The sequence below is a fragment of the Biomphalaria glabrata genome, chromosome 3 (assembly GCF_947242115.1).
Source record: "Biomphalaria glabrata chromosome 3, xgBioGlab47.1, whole genome shotgun sequence".
NCBI lineage: Eukaryota > Metazoa > Mollusca > Gastropoda > Planorbidae > Biomphalaria > Biomphalaria glabrata.
The window spans coordinates 30777737-30797730 of NC_074713.1; the positions used below are offsets into that span (position 1 = coordinate 30777737).

General features: G+C 33.4%; 1 protein-coding gene across 7 annotated transcripts in view; it reads left to right on the plus strand.

Annotated features, from left to right (window-relative positions):
• Window positions 1-17355, plus strand: part of LOC106065551 (kelch domain-containing protein 2-like) — an 80742-nt gene extending 63387 nt beyond the window's left edge. For 6 of the 7 annotated variants that reach the window (XM_056024502.1, XM_056024498.1, XM_056024501.1 and 3 more), the window contains 4 exons: window positions 1313-1425; window positions 10020-10180; window positions 13846-13898; window positions 16806-17355. In XM_056024502.1, the coding sequence (XP_055880477.1) occupies window positions 1313-1425; window positions 10020-10180; window positions 13846-13898; window positions 16806-17028 (550 nt within the window). In that variant the 3' untranslated portion in view covers window positions 17029-17355. The remainder of the gene's footprint in view (window positions 1-1312; window positions 1426-10019; window positions 10181-13845; window positions 13899-16805) is intronic. The other variant, XM_056024504.1, reaches the window with a different exon arrangement.
• Window positions 17356-19994: the final 2639 nt, after the last annotated feature.

Sequence of the window (19994 nt, forward strand, 5' to 3'; positions counted from 1 at the left end):
TAACATTAGTTAGGGAAAAATAAAGGTGGTTAGCCACATGACACCCTCATTAACTGTGGGCTACAGAAACATAGACAACATAGGGGATTTTTACTTCCTTTTTTTTTTCAAAGCTTAAATCTCATATTTGTCTTTTCTATTTTTCACTTTCACCTGTCTTTTGAACCATGATATTTCAACTGTTTTTCTCCATTTCTCTCTGTCTTTTGCTTTGAACAAAATTTTTTTTAATGACAGGTTCATTCATTCTTAAATGTCTTCCCATCAGTTTCTCTGTCTGCCTCTTCTTTTTCCTTAAATAGAATATTTTTCAATGACTGGTCCATCCATTCTTAGCGGCCCCTGAAAGGGGAAAAGATGCTATTAGTTTTGTGTGGCCTGTCTGTCCATCCGTCCGTCCCATTTAGATCAGTTGCAGTTGTTATAGAACATCTAATCAAAGAAAAAAAAAATTTTTTGGCCGGGGGGGGGGGGATTTTTTTTTTTTTACAGAAATGTTTTATTCTTGAGGAATAAGAGATTGGCCCTTTACAAAACAATTAGATCAATTAGATATTCATTATAAGACATCAGTTAGGCCAGGTTCACATCTAATTTCACATTCACTTTTACCTATCCTTTGGTCTGCTGGGGCACCACACAAGATCTGTCAATCATTTTTCTCCATTATTTTCTGTCATTTGTCTTTGATAGAATTTCATTCTGATAATATTGAAACCTGCCTTTTTACCTACCTGGGTGGACCACTTCAGGGGCCGATTTTCAGTTTGTGTTTCCACACAAACTGTCTTTGTAACCTTGTTTAATGTTGTCTTTCTCTGTCTGCCTATTCTTCTTTTTTGTGGTACTTTTCTCCAAAAGAATATCTTTGTAAGCCCTGAAGACCTAGGGATATGGCCATAAAGTTTTTTTTGCATTTTTTTACATTGATCAGAGGTCATTATGATCCTGTTTTAAATCTGATTTGGGATGCAGTCATTGTAGGAGATACCTAGTATCCTTCTATAGCATCTCAATTCCATTGCTAGGATTATCCTCTCTAATTCTATGATTAGTTCTAAGATTTGCAAGCATACTAATGTAATCTTAAGGATTAATTTTAATTTTATTTGAAAATTATTTATTGTGATGTAAAACATACGTCAACATATGTTGCCCTTAATTAAAACAGGAAATTTACTCTGAGAGCCTTAAAAAGAAGCTGGTTCAGCACACCTATTGTGAAAAAAAATGGAAGAATAAAACCTTGGTGGAAGCATGTTTCCTTTTATCACCAATGTTTTAAATTTTGTTTTTTTCTTTTATTATATAGCAAATATTGTAGAGGAAATCTCCCTATAGAAAGATCCTGGCACAGTATGACTGCTATTAACAAGTCAGAACTAATTATGTATGGAGGCTTCAGTAATGACAATGTTCCACTTGGTGAGATGTTTGCTTTATTTTTTTTCTGGAATTAAAAAAAAATGTATCAACTTCACCTTCACCTATCTCTTAGTCTGTTGAACAGTTGAGGCACTATACAAGATCTGTCTATCATCTTGCTTCTTTTCTAATTTTAGCCTTGGATAAAATCTCTTTCAATGATAAATGCATGCACAAATATTATTTTTATCTTGCCTTGTAAGAGACGAGTTGACATTTTTTAAACATAAGTCTACAGAAAGCATACAAAAAAAGAGGGAGGCACATTTTTAGAAAACAGCAATAGCATCTGTAGTTGTTCACATGCATGCTGAAACAAAGGGTGTTAACAGAAGAGCCACATGCATTTTTACTGAGATGTTATCTACACTAAAGGCCCTAAAGAGGAACTATTATTACTATTGCAACTCAAAAGACAAACCTGTGAAGTAAATATAGCCATTTTTATTTGAGTTCTTAGAAAAACATCAAATTCAATTAGAAAAAATTAATTGTCTCAATTTTAAAAGATGGAGCAAAAAGAATGACTTGCTAGAAATGGGGTTGTCCCTATTTTGAAATAAAAAAAAATTGATCACAAGATAGGCGCTACTTACCAATCATTGTATTATTCATTAGGAAGCACCATGTGCACAGACATTTCCAAAAGAAATTTGCAAAGTTAATACATTGAGAGGTCAGATTTAAAATGATTAGCTTTATTGTTTACTGAAATAAAAGTATTTCTTCTTGAGAAGAGTGTTCACTATGCATATGCAGACTTCATGTATGATCTGTGGATTGAGAAGTTTTATTTCATTGGGGATGTTATTTCTTATCTAAATCAGTTTAATTATATGTTACAGGGAAATGGAAGCACAACTTTTTAAATCCATAAGTAATTTCATTTGAAAACAAATAACCCCTTTTTACCTAATATTTTAAAGAGAAATTCTTATTCTTTTGCCATACTTATTAAAAATTAATAATGTATATTTTGGTTTACTATAGTTATAATATTTTGTGTAATGCACAAATTGTAAGACAAATTTCATTATGGATAAAAATAAAGATTATTATTATTATATTATAAAGAAAATAAAAAGTCTCTAATAATAAAGTTTAAGTTTAAAATAAAAATGGCTTGGCTCTTTGAATTAACCTCAATTCTTTACTTTGTTATATTGAACTCTATTAGCTGACAAGTTTGCCGACCAATGTTCTAGTCCATTAAAAAAATAATATATATATATATATATATATATAATTTTCTCCTTTCTATAAAATGATACTAAAAATAAATGAGTTATGTTTTAATCTTGTAATTCTTTGAATTTTTGGTTTTATCTATAAAAATAGTAGAATAGTAGAAGTTTTTTTTTCAATGACTATTTATTTACAATGAAACATTGTAATTTCTGTATTTTGTTACATCAGATTAGTAAGACAACAAGATAAATTTAAAGCAAAAAATACTTTAAAAAAAAACAACAAGCTTATATTAAGTGTATCAATTAGATCAATCAGTTTGGATCAGTCATGTAATTAAATTTGTAATATATCTAGAGCATGGGCGTAGACATTTTTTTTTGGCCCCCCCCCCCCCCTCCCCCGATAAAAATAAATTATATATTACTAACTAAGATCCTTCGGCGCATTGGGCGGAAAGCTGTTTCCACAAAAATCTATCACTGGCAATGTCTGAAGCCTCTTCCCACCTGCACTGAGAACCTCCATGAAAGTGTGGCGTGAAGTTGTACTAGGATGTCCCTGTTTGCGCTTTCCTCGTATTGGCCTCCATGTCATCGCAACTCTTATTATGCGTAATTCATTTTGGAAGAGAACAAACCCCGCAAACCTCATGCGATGCTCTGTGAAAACCTTACTTACCCCACTTCGGCATAGGATTTTTTTTATTGAGACCCGTTTTCTATTACTGACTCATAAAATTCGTCTTAGCTATCTTTGTTGAGCCACATTTAGTCTTTTTCAATTTTGGCGGACTATTCACTGTACTTTATTAGCGGAGCTCAGCCACTGGTAGAAATTTGTAACCTTTCTTGGCTACGCTCTTGGAATTAGGTGACTAAAGTTTGCTTTAGATTTTATATTGAAAAGGAAAGTTTTATCGTCAAGATCATCTGTTGAGGGATTTTACACTAAAAAATCTCTAGAGTAGGAAAAACAACCATAAGGTCAGACATATTTGAGGAAGCAAAGTCATGTCTAGCAAATCATCAATTAAATGTTAACTAAGGTAAACTAAGCCATCAATGACTGGTAGAGTTACTGTAATCTTGCTTAAAATAATTTTATATTATCCACTTCTGAGATATCATTGCTGAACTTGTAGCATCTTATGGTGAAATGTTTAAATAAAATTAGGAAAAAGAGAATTCAGAGAAAACTGTGATTTGTAAGAACCTTTTATTATGAGGTGCATTAACTTTCTAGAGGAAAAGGTCTCAGAAGATTTGGGAAACTGAAAAATATCACACATGATTTTCTGCCAGAAGAAAAGACATCTTTTCTGTGTGATTAAAAATGGATGTTTAATTAAGCACTTTTAGTTGATGATACTAGACATCTCAATGATGTAAATCTTAAACTGACACATTGATTTATAGCTTTGTAAATGATATCACTGATTCAAAATGAAGTTGAAACTGTTTATCTTTCATTAAAAAAAAATATAATCCGATTCCCATATTTAAAAGAACAAAGTCTAGAAGGACAAGTCTATTATAGATTCAAACTAATAAGCAAAGTTTTTTCTTAAAGCCCTTCCTCTACTACACACAAATATGTCTCTCTCTATGGCCTCCTTCAGTCGCGAAGCGACTATGGATCATCTTGGTGAGATGAATGCCTGGGCATTAGCTGTGGTCGGAACGTTGTCGCCCCTCTCCACGCAGCTGATGTATCCAAATTTTACACAAATGTACACAAATATGTATAACTAACCAAATATGTACAAATCACCATACTTTAAAGGACTGAAAACTTGTTAAATTTTAAGTGGTGCATCTGAATTAGAAGTTAAAAAAATTGGCGCACCAAAGCAAAAGGTTGGCCACCCCTTTGCTAAGGTATATAATGAAGAGAAGAATTTGAGTCTTGTGATTTCAAGTGTGGCTCTAATTTAAATATAAGATCTTTCTGTATAAATACTTCTATTCTTATTTGGATTATATAAATTTTTTAAATTTTTTATGCCTTGCTTGTTTGTATGTAGTCTCAGCCTTGGCTAGGATTTTTTTCAGGAGGTTTGAAATTTGGTTCCCTTTGTATTCTTTGCACATACACATACATACACACACACACACTGGAATATATATATATATATATATATATTTTAGCATATTTAGAAATTTCTTTGCTTTTATTCTTTATCTTAATGTGTACACTACAAAAATACTACATGAATAAAGTGCACTTACAAGAGTAGAAATTCCAAATGATTTTAATTAATGCATCCAACGTGAATAATCATATATGTATGTTTAAATCACAGAATTGAAATCAGATAAAATAAATTTGTTAAACCAAACTAGTAATTAAACTAATCAACTGAAACTATGAACCTCAACCGTCAGCTTACTTTCATTTGATACTATTTTCATAAGTCTAGTGCTGAGAACACATTATGACATAAGAAGACATTGCTGACTTAGCTCTATCTATACTAGTCAATTCTACTAGAGACATGGGATCTGAGGTAACAAGCTAATTTCTACAAAGCTTATATCAACACACTCTGTCTCTGTTAGGTAATAAGTGTCTACACGTTTTTTCTCTCCCACACCTATTAAAATCAAGTTGAAATTTCGCACAATTATTCATTGGCATATACAAGACATGAATCAATTTTTCAAAAGTAACAAATTAGTCAATTAATTAATGGTAATTAATTATTTTGTTTGATACCAACAAGGAAAACTAATTGTTCAGTATTCACTCACAAATTTGTTGGGTTTAGTCCCCTTAAATAATTGTTACTGCTATTTCTCCCTCACGCATTTTCCAATCAAATTGATACTTAAAACAATTATTTCTTTTACCTAACAAAACATTTATCAATATAAAAAATACCCAATTAGTCAATTAATTATTGCGATATATTTGGACGGGAGCTTCTCTCCAAAACAGGGCTCACAGTCACATGAAAAAGTGTTCTACGAGATTAACCATAGTCGTTACAACTGAAGGAGGCCAACATATTTGTAATTAATTATTTTGTTTGATATCAAATATGAGAAATAACTTGTATATTATTGATTGATATAGTTTTAAAGGCAGAGTTCTTCCCCTTTAGATAAGCTTTGTTGTTTTTTTTTTTAAAGAAGGATTTTTATATTTTGCTTGTTTCTCCTTTCTTATTACCACAGGTAGGTCTACATTTAAGTCTTACTAATGGCAACTTTTCTTGGTAGTAAACAGTGTTCAAGGTTAGGTTACTCACTCAGTGTCTACTAATTAAAGGAAAACTCCTATGGTTTTGACAATTTTTTATATAATATGTGTTTTGATTTACAGATAATAAATAGGCCCTATATTATTATTTTTTTTTTTATTTGCAATAATAACTTAGTAATTGATGTTTTAATGACGTAATTTTCCTGCACATCCAAAACGGTCAGACTTTCATCGGGTTTATATGTGTGATGTCACACAAACCTATTAATTTAATCTATTGACTTACTGTATAACGGAAAACCATACAGTAAAGTTTACATTTTCGTAAAAGAAATATATCTTTGTCTATGCTGTTAGATCTAGATCTTGTAAGCAAAGAAAAAAATTTGTGTTAAAAGTAGATTTACATGCTTGACTAACCACGGCAGTGCATATTTTCTCGCCTTACCACTCAACACACAACAAACACTATCGCTTGATTGTCTTGTCATAACCAACTACACGTAGTCTAGAATAGTCTTACACTGACCAGTTTGTTAGAATCAGTCAGACACATGATCTATTTATTTTTTGGGACAGGGAGGGGCTAAGATGAAAATGTTACTTTTTTTCTCGAGTTGGTTATCCTAATGCTTTTAGATGTATGAATGTATGCAAACGCGACATGAAGCTCTTCAAAATCGACAATGGCAGCTGGGAAGAGGTGGCACTGGATAGATCCACATGGAGAGCGAGCATAAAGGAAGGGTCACGGATAGCAGATGTCATACACAACAGAAGCAGAAAGAATGGTGAAAATGCAACAGCACCTGATGATTAGGCCTATATATGCCCAACCTGCGATCGCAGCTGTGTATCAAGGATTGGCCTCTTTAGTCACACAAGAAGTTGCAAAGGGAAAAGATCATCTCTCGAGACGTAAAATGCCACAGAATGTATATATATATATATATATATATATATATATATATATATATATATATATATATATATAACTGTACCATAGCTCTGGACTAGGCCGTCACTAAGCCTAACAGCTACTGTAAGAATAAAGCGATACGATTCGTTAAATCTGGTTTCCTTTTCAGTATTGTTGAGGGAAGTGAGGTTTGTCTAAGCTAAAAACAAAATCTCAAAGAACTCCGGGGTTTTTTTTAGATGTCTAGAATTTACTTACTAATTTATTAAATATAAATGTTTCTAAGCATATAAATAAAAAATGGTAAATTGTTTACTTTTACAACTTATTACACAGAATTTAAATATGTCAGTAACTCAAATTTGAAAAACCATTGGAGTTTCCCTTTAAGGTGAAAATTATGTATTTGCTATTTAAAGTTGAATTGATCATTTTATCTGTATCTACCTTTTTAACACTTTTGTTTTCCTTTGTGCACATGTTTTGAAAGTCCAGTCACATATAGGCATGATTCAACTTTGCATTAAGTCTTCTTGTCTGTCCTTGCCTTTTTCTGCATACATTCCCTTGCATAGCTCCCTATAACAATAGTTGTTCAGGAAGTTGACTATCACCCTTAAGGATAACCTTTTTTAGCACATCTTAGTTCATAAATACTGTTCTTTTGTAACATGTGCAGAATCTCTATCTATCTAATCTCTTTGAGTAATACACAGTCCAGGAAAGTGAGGCAAGAGCTATTTCCTTATATTACAATACCTCTATTCAACTAGTCTCTTCCTGTAACCTTCTCGGACTACTCTGGACATCTATCTTGTTTTAACAATTTTCCTTGAAATTTGACAGTTTATGTAAATAATTGAGAAATGAACTACTAGTTCGTTGGCCACACAAGGAAAACTTTATTTGACCCTTATAATTTTTCAAAGTATTAAAAAAAATTTGTCTAGAGAACTAGAAAATATTTATCTTGTCAAGGCTCTTTTTCTTCTCTAATATACGTATGTGTACTTCAATGCTGATTACTAAATGTACCCAAGTCCTGGGCAATACCATAATGACACATATAATGACAGAATAAAGATTCAGAATGCCAATTCACAGACATATAACATGTTTATTACCGAAGCAGGACGTTTTGGCGCCGCCGTTTTGGCGCGAAGGTCGTTTAGGCGCGAGCCGTTTTGGCGCGAAATACATTATGTACGTTTATTGTATTATTTCTTTTAAAAGAATTATTCATATCTATGTTTTGCATGAGTGTTTGTCTTAAGACATATTTTTCACGTACTAAATGTAAATGTGTGTTTGTTTTTCACATCATTTTCTTAAAAATAAACATTTTGGCTTGTGTATGTGTGTTTATTAAGAGGCACACTTTTATTTTCAAAAAAGTTTTTTAAGATATTACTTTAAAATTAAAAACAAAATGAAACGATGATAGACTAAAAATTGATGCAATTATTTGTTTACATTATCATTGGTTTATTTAATGACTGTATATAATATGGTATCTCCAGCTATACATACCAAACACTTGCTATTAATAAGTAAAAATATAATACATGTACCATGTTTCTGAAAATACTTTCAGTTAAGTATACATAGACACCATGGTTATTTGCCTAAGTCGCTGGAATTCAAGGGTTCATTAAAAAAAAGCTACGTGCTTATTAAATTATTGTCAAATGATATCTCGCGCCAAAACGGCTCGCGCCAAAACGCCCTGTCGCCAAAACGGCGTTGCCAAAACATCACGCTGTACTATAATACAGGCTCAGTTCAGACAAATGAAATATCCAGTATCAATTAAAACAGCTCAATATCCCATAGAATGAATAATGACTATTCAGAAAATAATTAGAGTCTACACTTCAACTCTATCTATATCCAAAAAGTCCAACTGTCCTGGACTAGGAACAAAACCCACTCCTTTATTATGAGTTACATTCCATTCAAAAAAACATCTCACCAAGTAAAACAATCCAAAACAATAACAGTTTTGAAGTCAACATCCTGAATTGCCCCCCTTCTCCTCTACAGTTAACAGGAGACCCAGGCTGACCAGAACTCAGTTCTGACAATGGACTATATGGGTATTTACTCATTCATTAAAGAGGTTAATAAATTAATGTTAAGCAGCATTTTGGGCATCCTCTTATCAATCTAGATATAGTTATTAATAGAAAAATAATCACTCTATAAGTTGTATAAAGGAGGTACTGTAGTTTTTTAAGAAGTTTTTTTTTTTCTTGTTCCATCTATTTTTTTAAATGCTCAGGCCTGTAATAACCTCTCCTATTTACACATCTGTATATTTGTTAAAGTTATTAATACATAGACTGAATGTTATCTTGTAAATTATTTTTTCTCTTTTAAGGATAGTACTATATACTAAAGGATGTAATGCATATTATAAACAACAATTTTCACAATTCCTCTTATTAGCTTGCAAATTCATGGGGGAATCTACCTGGGTGGACTTGGATCTCAAAAAACAGCTCTAACAATTTTCATAGAAATTTAACAGTTTATGTATATCTTTGGGAAAAGAATTACTTGCTGATTGGCCTCACAGGGAAAACTCTGATTTGACTGTTATGATTTTTTAAAATATAATAATCAAATATTTATATTCTATATTTTGAACATACATACTTCTAGAGGTATTCCCATACGTATTCACGATTAAAGGGGGCCTGGTGGCTGAGTGGTTAAGCGCTTGACTTCCAAACCTGGGGTCCTGGGTTTGAATCTTGGTGAAAACTGGGATTTTGAATTTCTGGATTTTTAGGGCGCCCCTGAGTTCGCCCAACTCTAATGGGTACCTGACTTTAGTTGGGGAAAGAAAAGGTGGTTGGTCATTGTGCTGGCCACATGACACCCTGCTAGTTAACCGTTGGCCAAAGAAGAAGATGACTTTAACATTATCTGCCCTATATTGCACACGATCTGAAAGGAGAACTCTATACTATTCATGTTTAAAGAGTTAAATAAATAAATAGACATTCATTTTGGTCACTATCTTCTTAGTCTGCTTCTGTAGGCCTATCATTCAAATTTTATTTATCCTGAGTAGATTTATACAAATGTTTAACTAGATTTTTTTTTCAGGGGATTGGGGAGGGGGGGGGGTTTGAACAAATGTTTCATTTTTTAAAATTCTATTATTAATTAGTTATTAAGATTCAAATAGTTACAAAAGTCATAAAGGTTGGTTAGCTGTATAATGGAGAATATTGTAACTTTTTAAAACTATTTTTGTTTTCTATTTTTGAAGATGATCTATGGTTACTGGATGTGCAATCTTTTACCTGGACTCTTTTGGTGCATGGCACAGGTCAACCTAGATTGTGGCACAGTGCATCACTTAATATGTATGGGGATATTTTAATCTATGGTGGTTGTTGCAGTAACATTCTGGAGGACACAGAAAGATTGGTAAAATTGTGTGTTTTGGTGTGAAATATTTATTTGATCATAAGATTTACAAACATTCTTTTACACATGAGTTAATTTTATCATGTCTATTGTTATTATCATAGTATCTTTCTGAGTATTTTATTTGGTTAATTTTTGTATTTGTAAGTTATGGATAAGAAGTAATTATAGACAAAAAAAAACAACAACCAAGAAACACATCTTCCTGAGAAGATTAGACAAAATAAAGTATCCAAACTAAAAATGGTATCACAATTCAATGAAATTTAATTCAACAGATTCTGTAAAAAGAAATCAAATCTTATTACTGAGAGAATACTAAATATCTTGTGCTATTACTGTCGACCAGATAAGAGTCTTCAGCATGACTATATACAAGTAATTATTAACATTGAAGAATTTTGATTATGGAGATATTAACAGTCACACTCTGGGTTAAGTATATCCACATCTCAATGCCAGAGGAAAAATAGACAAAAATAACAAGCAAGAAATACACTTATTCTAATAAATAAACTTGACTCTAAATCTGTATTTATAATTCTCTACGTCGCCCAACCATGCGGGACACCACGCATGCACGCACGCTGACTCTAACCCTTGATGAAAAAGTCTTTTATTTCTGCAAGCCTAGACTAGAGTTACTCCACATAACTTTCGCGGCGACAGAGAGCGCGGCTCAGAAAAAAAAATAGGGGGGGGGGAGAACAAGCGATCTTCTGTCTGTATATATAATTCTCTGTGTTGCCCAACCATGCGGGACACCATACACGCACGCCAACTCTTTAACCCTCCTTCCACCCGCCTGCACCCGCGCCTTCCTTGCTCTCCAGACATGCCCAAACCAACCCATTTAGACAAATGTGTCTTTCAGGAAGTGTTAACCCGTCACTAAATAGCGGTGTATGCTACACAGAAGGTTGGCTAGTTAATCTTATTCTCCAAAATCTGGTTAGTGTAAACTAATCTAAGCAATAATTTACACAAAATAGTACAAGAGCATTTACAGATCAACTAGTTACCAGTGACCACTGGCCTGTACTATTCCATATCAATATTCTCCTAAAATTCCACATACCATAAAATGTTATTATTAAAAATAGATACAGGAATCACTTGGCAAATTCATAGACAACCATATCAATCTATTGCAAATTAAGGTAAACAAGTAATCTGCTGCCTTCTCAAAAGGTTTTTACTTTGTTCCATCTTAGGTATTTTTATCCCAAGTACACTATTTGTGTAAAACATTAAAGCCATCTTAAAAACATTATAGAAAATCAAAATCCAACTTAATACTCATCAAACAAAATAAATAAATGCTGAAACTTTGCAAATAGAAAGAAAACCTATTTTAAAAAATTAAAGAAACTAAGGAAGAAAGTCCATAAAAAGTACCTTAAAATCCAATACCTAACCCAAAAGCAGACAGCTGCAGAATGAATACATAGATAAAGAAATATCTAAGATAACAATAAAAATGTATGGCCATATATTAAAGAAATTGGAAACAAGAGTATCCCTATTAAAAAGTGAAGATATCACATAGCGATAATGATATTAAACTCACATTCTTAACATTTTGCATCAACATTTTCAGCCCCAGGAGACAAAGGCATATTAATAAATTTAAACCAAGTAGAAAACATAGGAGATATTAATGTACAAGAAAAAGGGATCCAAAAACTATTAGCTAGCATAAAACCAAATAAAGTTTCTGGACCTGATTGCATTCCAGCTAGATTACTCTAAGCTAAGCCACAAGCTAGCACCAGTGTTCAAAATACTTTTTAAGGTATCACAAAATCAGGGCAGGTACCGATGAACTGGAAAGAAGCTAATGTCACACCTCTACTTAAAAAAGGAGAAAAATCTGATCTGGGGAACTTCAGACCAGTATCTCTCACCAGCATCACATGTAAAATTCTAGAACACATAATATGTTCCAATATCATAAATCACTTAGATAAACATAATGTCCTCACTCCATACTAACATAGCTTTAGGAAATATAGGTCATGTGAAACTCAACTAATAGGATTATGATGATTTTTCAAAGTGATTAGTTTCACTTAATAGGATCATTTGATGATTTTTCAAAGTGATTAGATAATAGTGAGCAAATAGATGCAATTTTAGTAGACGAAGTTCAGCGCTTGGCCTGCTTAAAAAAACTAAAATACTTTGGCATTAATAGTTCATTACATCAATGGATTCAGGATTTCGTAGTAGGAAGAGAACTGTAATAATAAATGGCTTTAAATTAACACCAAAAACAGTTGGACTAAGATGTGAATAATTGATGTAGGCCCTGAATCCGGTTCTCATGGGGTCCTTCAGAAAATGACATCCATTGGGTGTGTCTTTAATGTGTTTAACGCCATTTTTCTAAGAAGGTCTTGGAGTGTGTGTCTTTTTGTTGCCTCTCCTACCTGTTAAGTGTTAACACACCTTCAGGCGGAGCATGTGCCTACGGATTGGGAGCTGCTCAGTGGAGAATCCAGCTTCCACGCTGAAATTGGTCGCAATGTGCATGAAAATTTCCGTTGGATCTGGTGTCTCTCTCTCTCCAATGAGTTACAACTCTGTGGGTTCTTAGCCTTGGTTCCCCCCTTTTGTAGCTTTCCAGTGCCTTTTATTTTGTCAGTCTAGGCCCAATCCCCACTTAGCGTGAATAATCGGGTGGTTGTACACGCCATATCATTGGCCTCATGATTTCGTAAAAAGCTCCAAGTTTTCGGGGTATCCTGAAGGTCTAACCCAGTACAGGCATCCCTGCAGTGGTCCATTACGAGGGTCAACAGTCTTCCCCACTGTAAGCTAGCCAGTTAGCCTTGGTGTAGCTCCACTTTCTGTATGTCGAAAGAGGAGGGTTTCATATGGATTTTTTTATATCCCTAGTATCAGAAGTGCTAATTGAACAGCATGTTCCTCTACTACCTTAAAGGCGATAGGCTATTTATAGTTTAGTTTGTGGGCTCAACCAGGTCGCCCAACAAAGTCCTGGAAGGCCACACCAGACAACCCAGCTTTGCCCATTGGAGAGGCCCACAAATGAGCCAAGTCCCAGGATAACCCTATTAACCTTCGAGCTGGTGTCCAGCGCTATCTGCTTTTCGGAGAGCCTTCTGTTTCTATTACCATTGCCCTTAAGACATACGGGGGGAAGGCTTGACATAAACACTCGCTGCTGGTCCGTCCATCCGTAGCGAGCAACCAGTACGACACCCTTGGTAGAGCATGGTGTTCATGCTGCAACTACGATAAGGTGGTAGTGGTACGCCGCAGTTTCCCGAATCAGATTTTTTTCCTTTTTTAAATAGGGGACATTTGATTCTTTCCTTTATTAAGTTATACCTGAAAAAAGTATTTTGAACACTGGTACTAGCTCGTAGCTTAGTTACTTGAGCAAACTAGCTGGAATACCATCATGTCCAGATGTTTTTGCCCCAGATTAAACAACACATTAGATCTCATCTTAACTAACAGACCTGGATTAGTGATAGGTTATGACATTATCCCTGGACTATCTGAACATGATAGTGTAATATAGTATTACAAAATTATCAGAATTGTTTGTATAACTACTAGAACCATTTAAAATGTACACAAACATTTTCATTTCATTTTGTTATGTCTCAACATGTGCATGTCAACATAAATAGATCACCAGTGACCAGGTGATTGTACTTAGAAGAACTCCATTCACACTGGAGAGGTAAATATTTGTTTTCATATTCATATCTTAACTCTTTCAGTGCAGCGTTACGCTCAGTGAGTAACTTCGCTAGTACTGGTGAGTGCAGCGTTATACTCAGCGAGTAACTTGGTTTATAATATTTATTTCACTATCTTTTTTATGTTAAATTTTTTATTTCTCTTTTTTTTTTATTTTCCGGATGAGGGAGTGATTTTTCTTTGTTTTGGTAGTAAATTCAATGGAGTACCAACATTTTTTCTTTCAAAAAGACAACATTGTGTTAATGGTTCCTCTTTTTTAGTTTATTTCCCGGGACCCGAAAAATGTAAATAATACAATTTCTTAGTGGATTAAATGTGTTTAGTTTTGTGATTTTTCAATATTTATAGATTAAATGATTAATTAAAAGGTTAAATCTTTCAGTATATTGATTTTTCAATAAATTTTAGAAATTTTTCATTTTCCATGATCAGTTTAAAATAAATGAAAAAAAAAATGTTTTAAATAATTTATTTTAATTATTATACTTTTGTAGCCAATTTATTTTTCTTTAAGTTAAAATCAAATATGTTAGATTATTTAATAAAGTAAAAAAGTTATGTTAGTTATAGTAAGTCTACCCCCCTTGAAAATTTTTGTTCATCCTGGAAAACTCAAATTTTTTATTTTTTTTATCAAAATGATTTGCACTGAAAGAGCTAAATAATCTTTGAAATCTTAATAAATTATGCTCTAAATAAATCAAGTAAAAGGTTGGGTATACTGTTAGGCCTATAAGAATAATATTAAGAACTAGTGGATAGAGAAACAATATAAACAGTAATATTTACAAGATTTTGTTTAAAGTCCTTTTTAAAAAAAAAAATCTAAGGGAAAGAACTCTGTACTTACAACAATATCTCTCAGTATGGTAGAGATTATCACCCTTTTTCAATAAATTATTGATTACTAAAATGAATTGATCATGATTTGGTAGGTACAATACAATAGGTACAATAAATAATTGTTTAAAGTTTCAACGTGATCTAAGAATGGGTGTTGAAGTACTAAATGTGTTCAATTATCCTAGGGGATGGAACCCTACATATTTAACTGTATCTTTTAATACTATAGGATTAATTTCCCTTGTTGGTATCAAACAAAATAATTAATTATCAGTTATTAACTATTTGGTTAATTTTTTTTATTGATTCATGTCTTGTCTATGCCAATGAATAGTTAATTCAACTTTGTCGAAGAATGGATATGTGAGAACTAGTGTGTACAAACTTTTTACTAGACAGACAGAGTTGATATAAGTTTTGTAAAAATGCATAATTAAAAATTTTTAAATGCATTTATGTTACAATAGATGATTTAGTAGTTAATGTTAAGTCACCATTATGACATTATAAAGTTAGTGTTGTTGTTTTTTTTAATTAATTCAAGAAATGTAACAGAATTAAACAGAGAGTTTATTTATTGAAGAAACTCTAAAGCTTTGTTATTGAAAACAGATTTATTTTATATATTACAGACGTTACTTCAAAATAGAAGATAAGTACGTCCTATGCACGTCCTATGCATTTCATGTGTCAATCTATTCATATTAACCAAATGACTAAGACTTTGTAAATTCTTGGTTTTCCTGGTTGATTCAGGCAACCCATTCCATTCTCCAATGGCACTAGGGAAGAAGGAGCACTTGTACGACTTTGTTTTAGGGTATGGAATAAGGAGTGTGCCTCTATCTTTGTGTCTTTACAAGTATTTTATAAGTAAATTATATGCCTTCTTGCAAACAGAGTATAGGCAAGTACTCAGCATTGCTTTACCCCATTCCCTGTGGGGAAATGATCAGATAAGTCAGATAAGTCACCATTGTATCTAATTTGGCCTTTTGTCACATGTGAAGCTTCTAGTGAATGGATAGAAAACTAATTTGTATGTCTCATATTTGACATAAGCATAACACTCTCATTTATCTGTCAGTTTTGGTCATTTGCAGATTTGTGTAAGAACTAATTCATATTATTTATTTATTAATTTTTTTTTTTTTAATTACACAGCATTCACAATTTTCAATAACATTATTGATGGATCTATTGAAATATAGGGGAAAGCTGAAAATGGGACAAAATGGCATCAAATGTCAACATCATCATGTATAGGCGAAATGTAAAATCATCTGTAATTTATAAGATAAGATGATAATGATCTCAATGACACCAGTTCTTTGCATCAAATCAGTGTTGAAACCCATGTGCTAATGCATAAGGGAAAGCATTGTTTAATCAAGCGATTAAAAGGAAGGTGTAAAGTTGTGATATTTTCTTAGCATTTCTACAAAAATTAGTTGTAACCAAAAAAAAAATAATAATATAAACGTACATAAGAATGTCTGGGTATCTTTTTTTTAAATGTCTGCTTTGCAACAGGGTGATATTGTGTGTGTGCCACCTGGTACGCTCCTTATTGTCACCTTTCTTTCATCCTCCCTATGTGCAATGCTTGTTTGCTAGAACTGTGGGAGACCACTGGAGGCAGTCTTCCATCCCAGTTAGTCTATTTGTCTTTCTCAACAAGACATTTCAACTCAGAAGTAGGGGGGGGGGGCGATGAGGCTTGTAATATACCCTGAACTCACAAGGCCAGTTTGCCCCTGATCTTTTATAGACAATGAGGCTTGGAATATACCCAGAACTCACAAGGCCAGTTTGCACCAGTTCTTTTATAGACGATGAGGCTTGGAACTCACAAGGCCAGTTCGCCCCTGATCTTTTATAATATTCTGAAGGAGAAAGGAAGGAACTGGAAAGATTCCTTCATCATTTTTAGAGCATCGAAATTTCAATGTTATTATTTTTAATTACTTTTTTTTTTAGTTATTGAGTAGCCTATTTCTTTTAATTTTACCCCTGATATGTGATCACTTTTTGTTCCCAGGCTCTGTTTGCATGCTGTGTACAAAAATAAAAAGGTAACTAAAGAAGGATGGGATACCTTACCACGTTTGCTCAAAGAATGGCTTCATTTAAAATTGCAGATTACCAACCATATGTTTGCTTATAAAAGTAATGCTATATCTTTGCTTGGTCCAAATGTAACACAGCTAACAGTACTTACTGTTGATGAAGCAGAGCAGCTTAATAAGGAAGAGCTGCTTTAAATTGTATCATCATCAATATTTTCTTGAGTGTCGCTAGCATAATCTATGGAATGATGATACTAATATATAGATTTATAGTATTGTGTATAGACTTTTATTTACGTTTAATTTGAAACATTGAGAGTTGAGCAGCATTTATAAAAGTGTTACTTATTAGTTTCATTGTAGATTCTTTCAGAAATGCTTTTAAACATATCTTTTTTTGTTATGATCTTTGATTGATTGATATTCTTAATTGATTTCACTTTTTTATTCATTAATTTCTTTAAAAGTAAACCAGATTTTAACATCTCATGATTCTGATTAAAACTCAAATGTTGAACTATATCTATTAATTTTTTAAACATTTTTTTGTAACTTCTAACCAACACTGACATTGTATTTCCAATCAATAGAAATATTTTAATAAAACAAAAACTAATTGTCTCATGAACATATATTTTGGTATTTAAAAACATGCGAAAAAAATTGTTTAAATAATTCAATAAAAACTTTAAGACAACTTTAATTAACAAATCCTATACAAAGTTGTCTTAATAATTAATTCTTATACATACAGTCTTTGATATAATCTTTACATTAACATTTAATTATCTTTTTATTCTTATTGTCTAATTCTTTACACGTGGCTTATCTCCCCTTCTGTGCGGGGAGTTGTGTGCAGAAAAGCGCTCTAAGGGAGGTCAATACAAGCGCTACAAAGACACTCTTAGGAGCTCCTTCAAGGAATGCGATATCGACATTCACGGCTGGGAAGCACTCTCTCGATTGCTCCTCATGGTTTGAAGCTGTGAGTATCAGAATATCAAGATTTGAAGCAAGAAGAGTGGCCAGCGTGAAAAAGCGCCAAACCAACAAAAAGCTGAGAGAAGATGCAGGCCTATCTGCAACTGACCAAACCCACCCTTGTCAGGTATGCGGACGGCTTTTTAATGCGAGGATTTGACTTTACAGTCATCTTCGAGTCCATAGGAAATGAGAAATGTGCTCATCTTCGATCACGAAGGACGATCTATAAGCGTATATATATCTTTTAAAAAAATACAACTTATTTGCCACACAAGGTTAATCTCCCGTTAGCCTGTTGAGTTTAGATATATATATATTGTTACGAATCTCAATATCCAGGCTCTCTGCAAACTGCACCAAACGACACCACCAACTTAAAGAACTTGACAACTCAGGGCTCCAAAATAACGTAATAGTTTAATGTCAATAAATAACAGCCAATACTGTACAATTGGCAGCACGTAACACAAGACTGTACTAATATATCTCCGCCGTATCAATTCTTGCACTGGTCTCTCTGTCTCGTCTCGGACTTGTACTCAGCCGTTGTAACGAACTGTAGATCGGGAAGTTGTGACTGACTGGTCTCTGATACCTTCGCTCTTTATACAGGATCCCTGCTGGCCTTCTCGAACCGGACCGAACGTCGCTCGACCATTCTGGGTGATGCTCCTGAGCTCTGTTCACGACGACGATCCTTCCCGAACCATCTTGTTGACACTCGTCTCGGCCGACCGTCGTAACTCGTCACGGTTGACCGCTTGTCTAGCGCTGGCCTGGGGCGATTTGCGTCGGCTGACTACACATACACACCACTACCCCCATCTGTGCCACCACCAGGTTTATAACACTGCCCCCTCCTTAGATCTGTCCGTCCCGGGCAGATCCAGCTTCACCATAGTACTTGTTGAGTCTGTCAATGTTGACGACCTTCAGTTTCGACCTTGGGCTCTTCTGTATTCGATACACAACATCGTTGATTCTTTTTATCACTCGGTAGGGCAATTCCCAGTCTTTTTGAAGCTTTGGGGACTTGCCTTTTCGTCTTTGTGGGTTGTAAAGCCACACCAGATCGTTCTCCTGAAACCCAGCGGCATTGGCCCGTTTGTCGTACCTTGTCTTCACCTAGTCACTGATGATCTTGATGTTCCTGCGGGCTAGAGCGTGAGTTTTCTCCATCCGTTTTCGGAGATAAATAATAAATAAACTTTACAATTATCACTCATTAGCAAATCAATCAAATAAAATTAAAATACATTTAGAGAGATGTAAAATAGTATCACAATTAAAGAATAAATATAATCGCAGCATCATCCTCATATTTTTCCCAAAAAGATATTGCGAATGTCACAGATTCTTAGATTATTTGCTTTTGTAAACAATATATTTTCTTTGATCAAAACATGTGTTTGAGGATTTGGCACACCATTGTCTTTGAAAGCAGCTTTTATTTCATTTGCCATTTCATTTCTTTCTCATCTGTCCACTCTCAATTAATTAATCCATAATAATTTCCACAAATCTTTTTCTCAATAAACAAAATGAAAATTTGTGTTTGGCTCATCTCTCTTTTAGTGCAAAGATAATGAAAGTTGTTGCCCTTGACTTTTGTCTTACCATCTAAAAATAGCCACTTTAGCATTTGGTGCTTTTCATGATAATAAATTAAGAAACTTCAGATTCTTTCAGCCCAAGCATTGTGTTGTGAAGCACATTCATTTTGTACCCACTGATGAGTCTGATATATCCCTTAGTAATGCAGACCTGCCTACCAAAAAAAGTCCAAATGCGTAACGCTGATGGTCATAATGCGTATTTTGGCACCAGAATGCGTAACACTTACGCGATCCACTATTTTGTCATATATATATATATATATATATATATATATATATATATATATATATATATATATATATATATATATATATATATATATATATATATATATATATTAGATCTAGATGTCATGATTAGATCTATAATCTAAATCAATACGACAATAGAGATGATATCTAGACTAGATCTGGATCTATGTCTATATAATGAATATAATCTACTCTAGATCTGGGCTCAAGAGTGTTACCGATGCCGTTGATCCGCTACAAACGTAGGTCTACTCCAAACTTTCGTAGGCCTACCTTCATTCTTGATCTATCCTATACTAAGACTAAGAA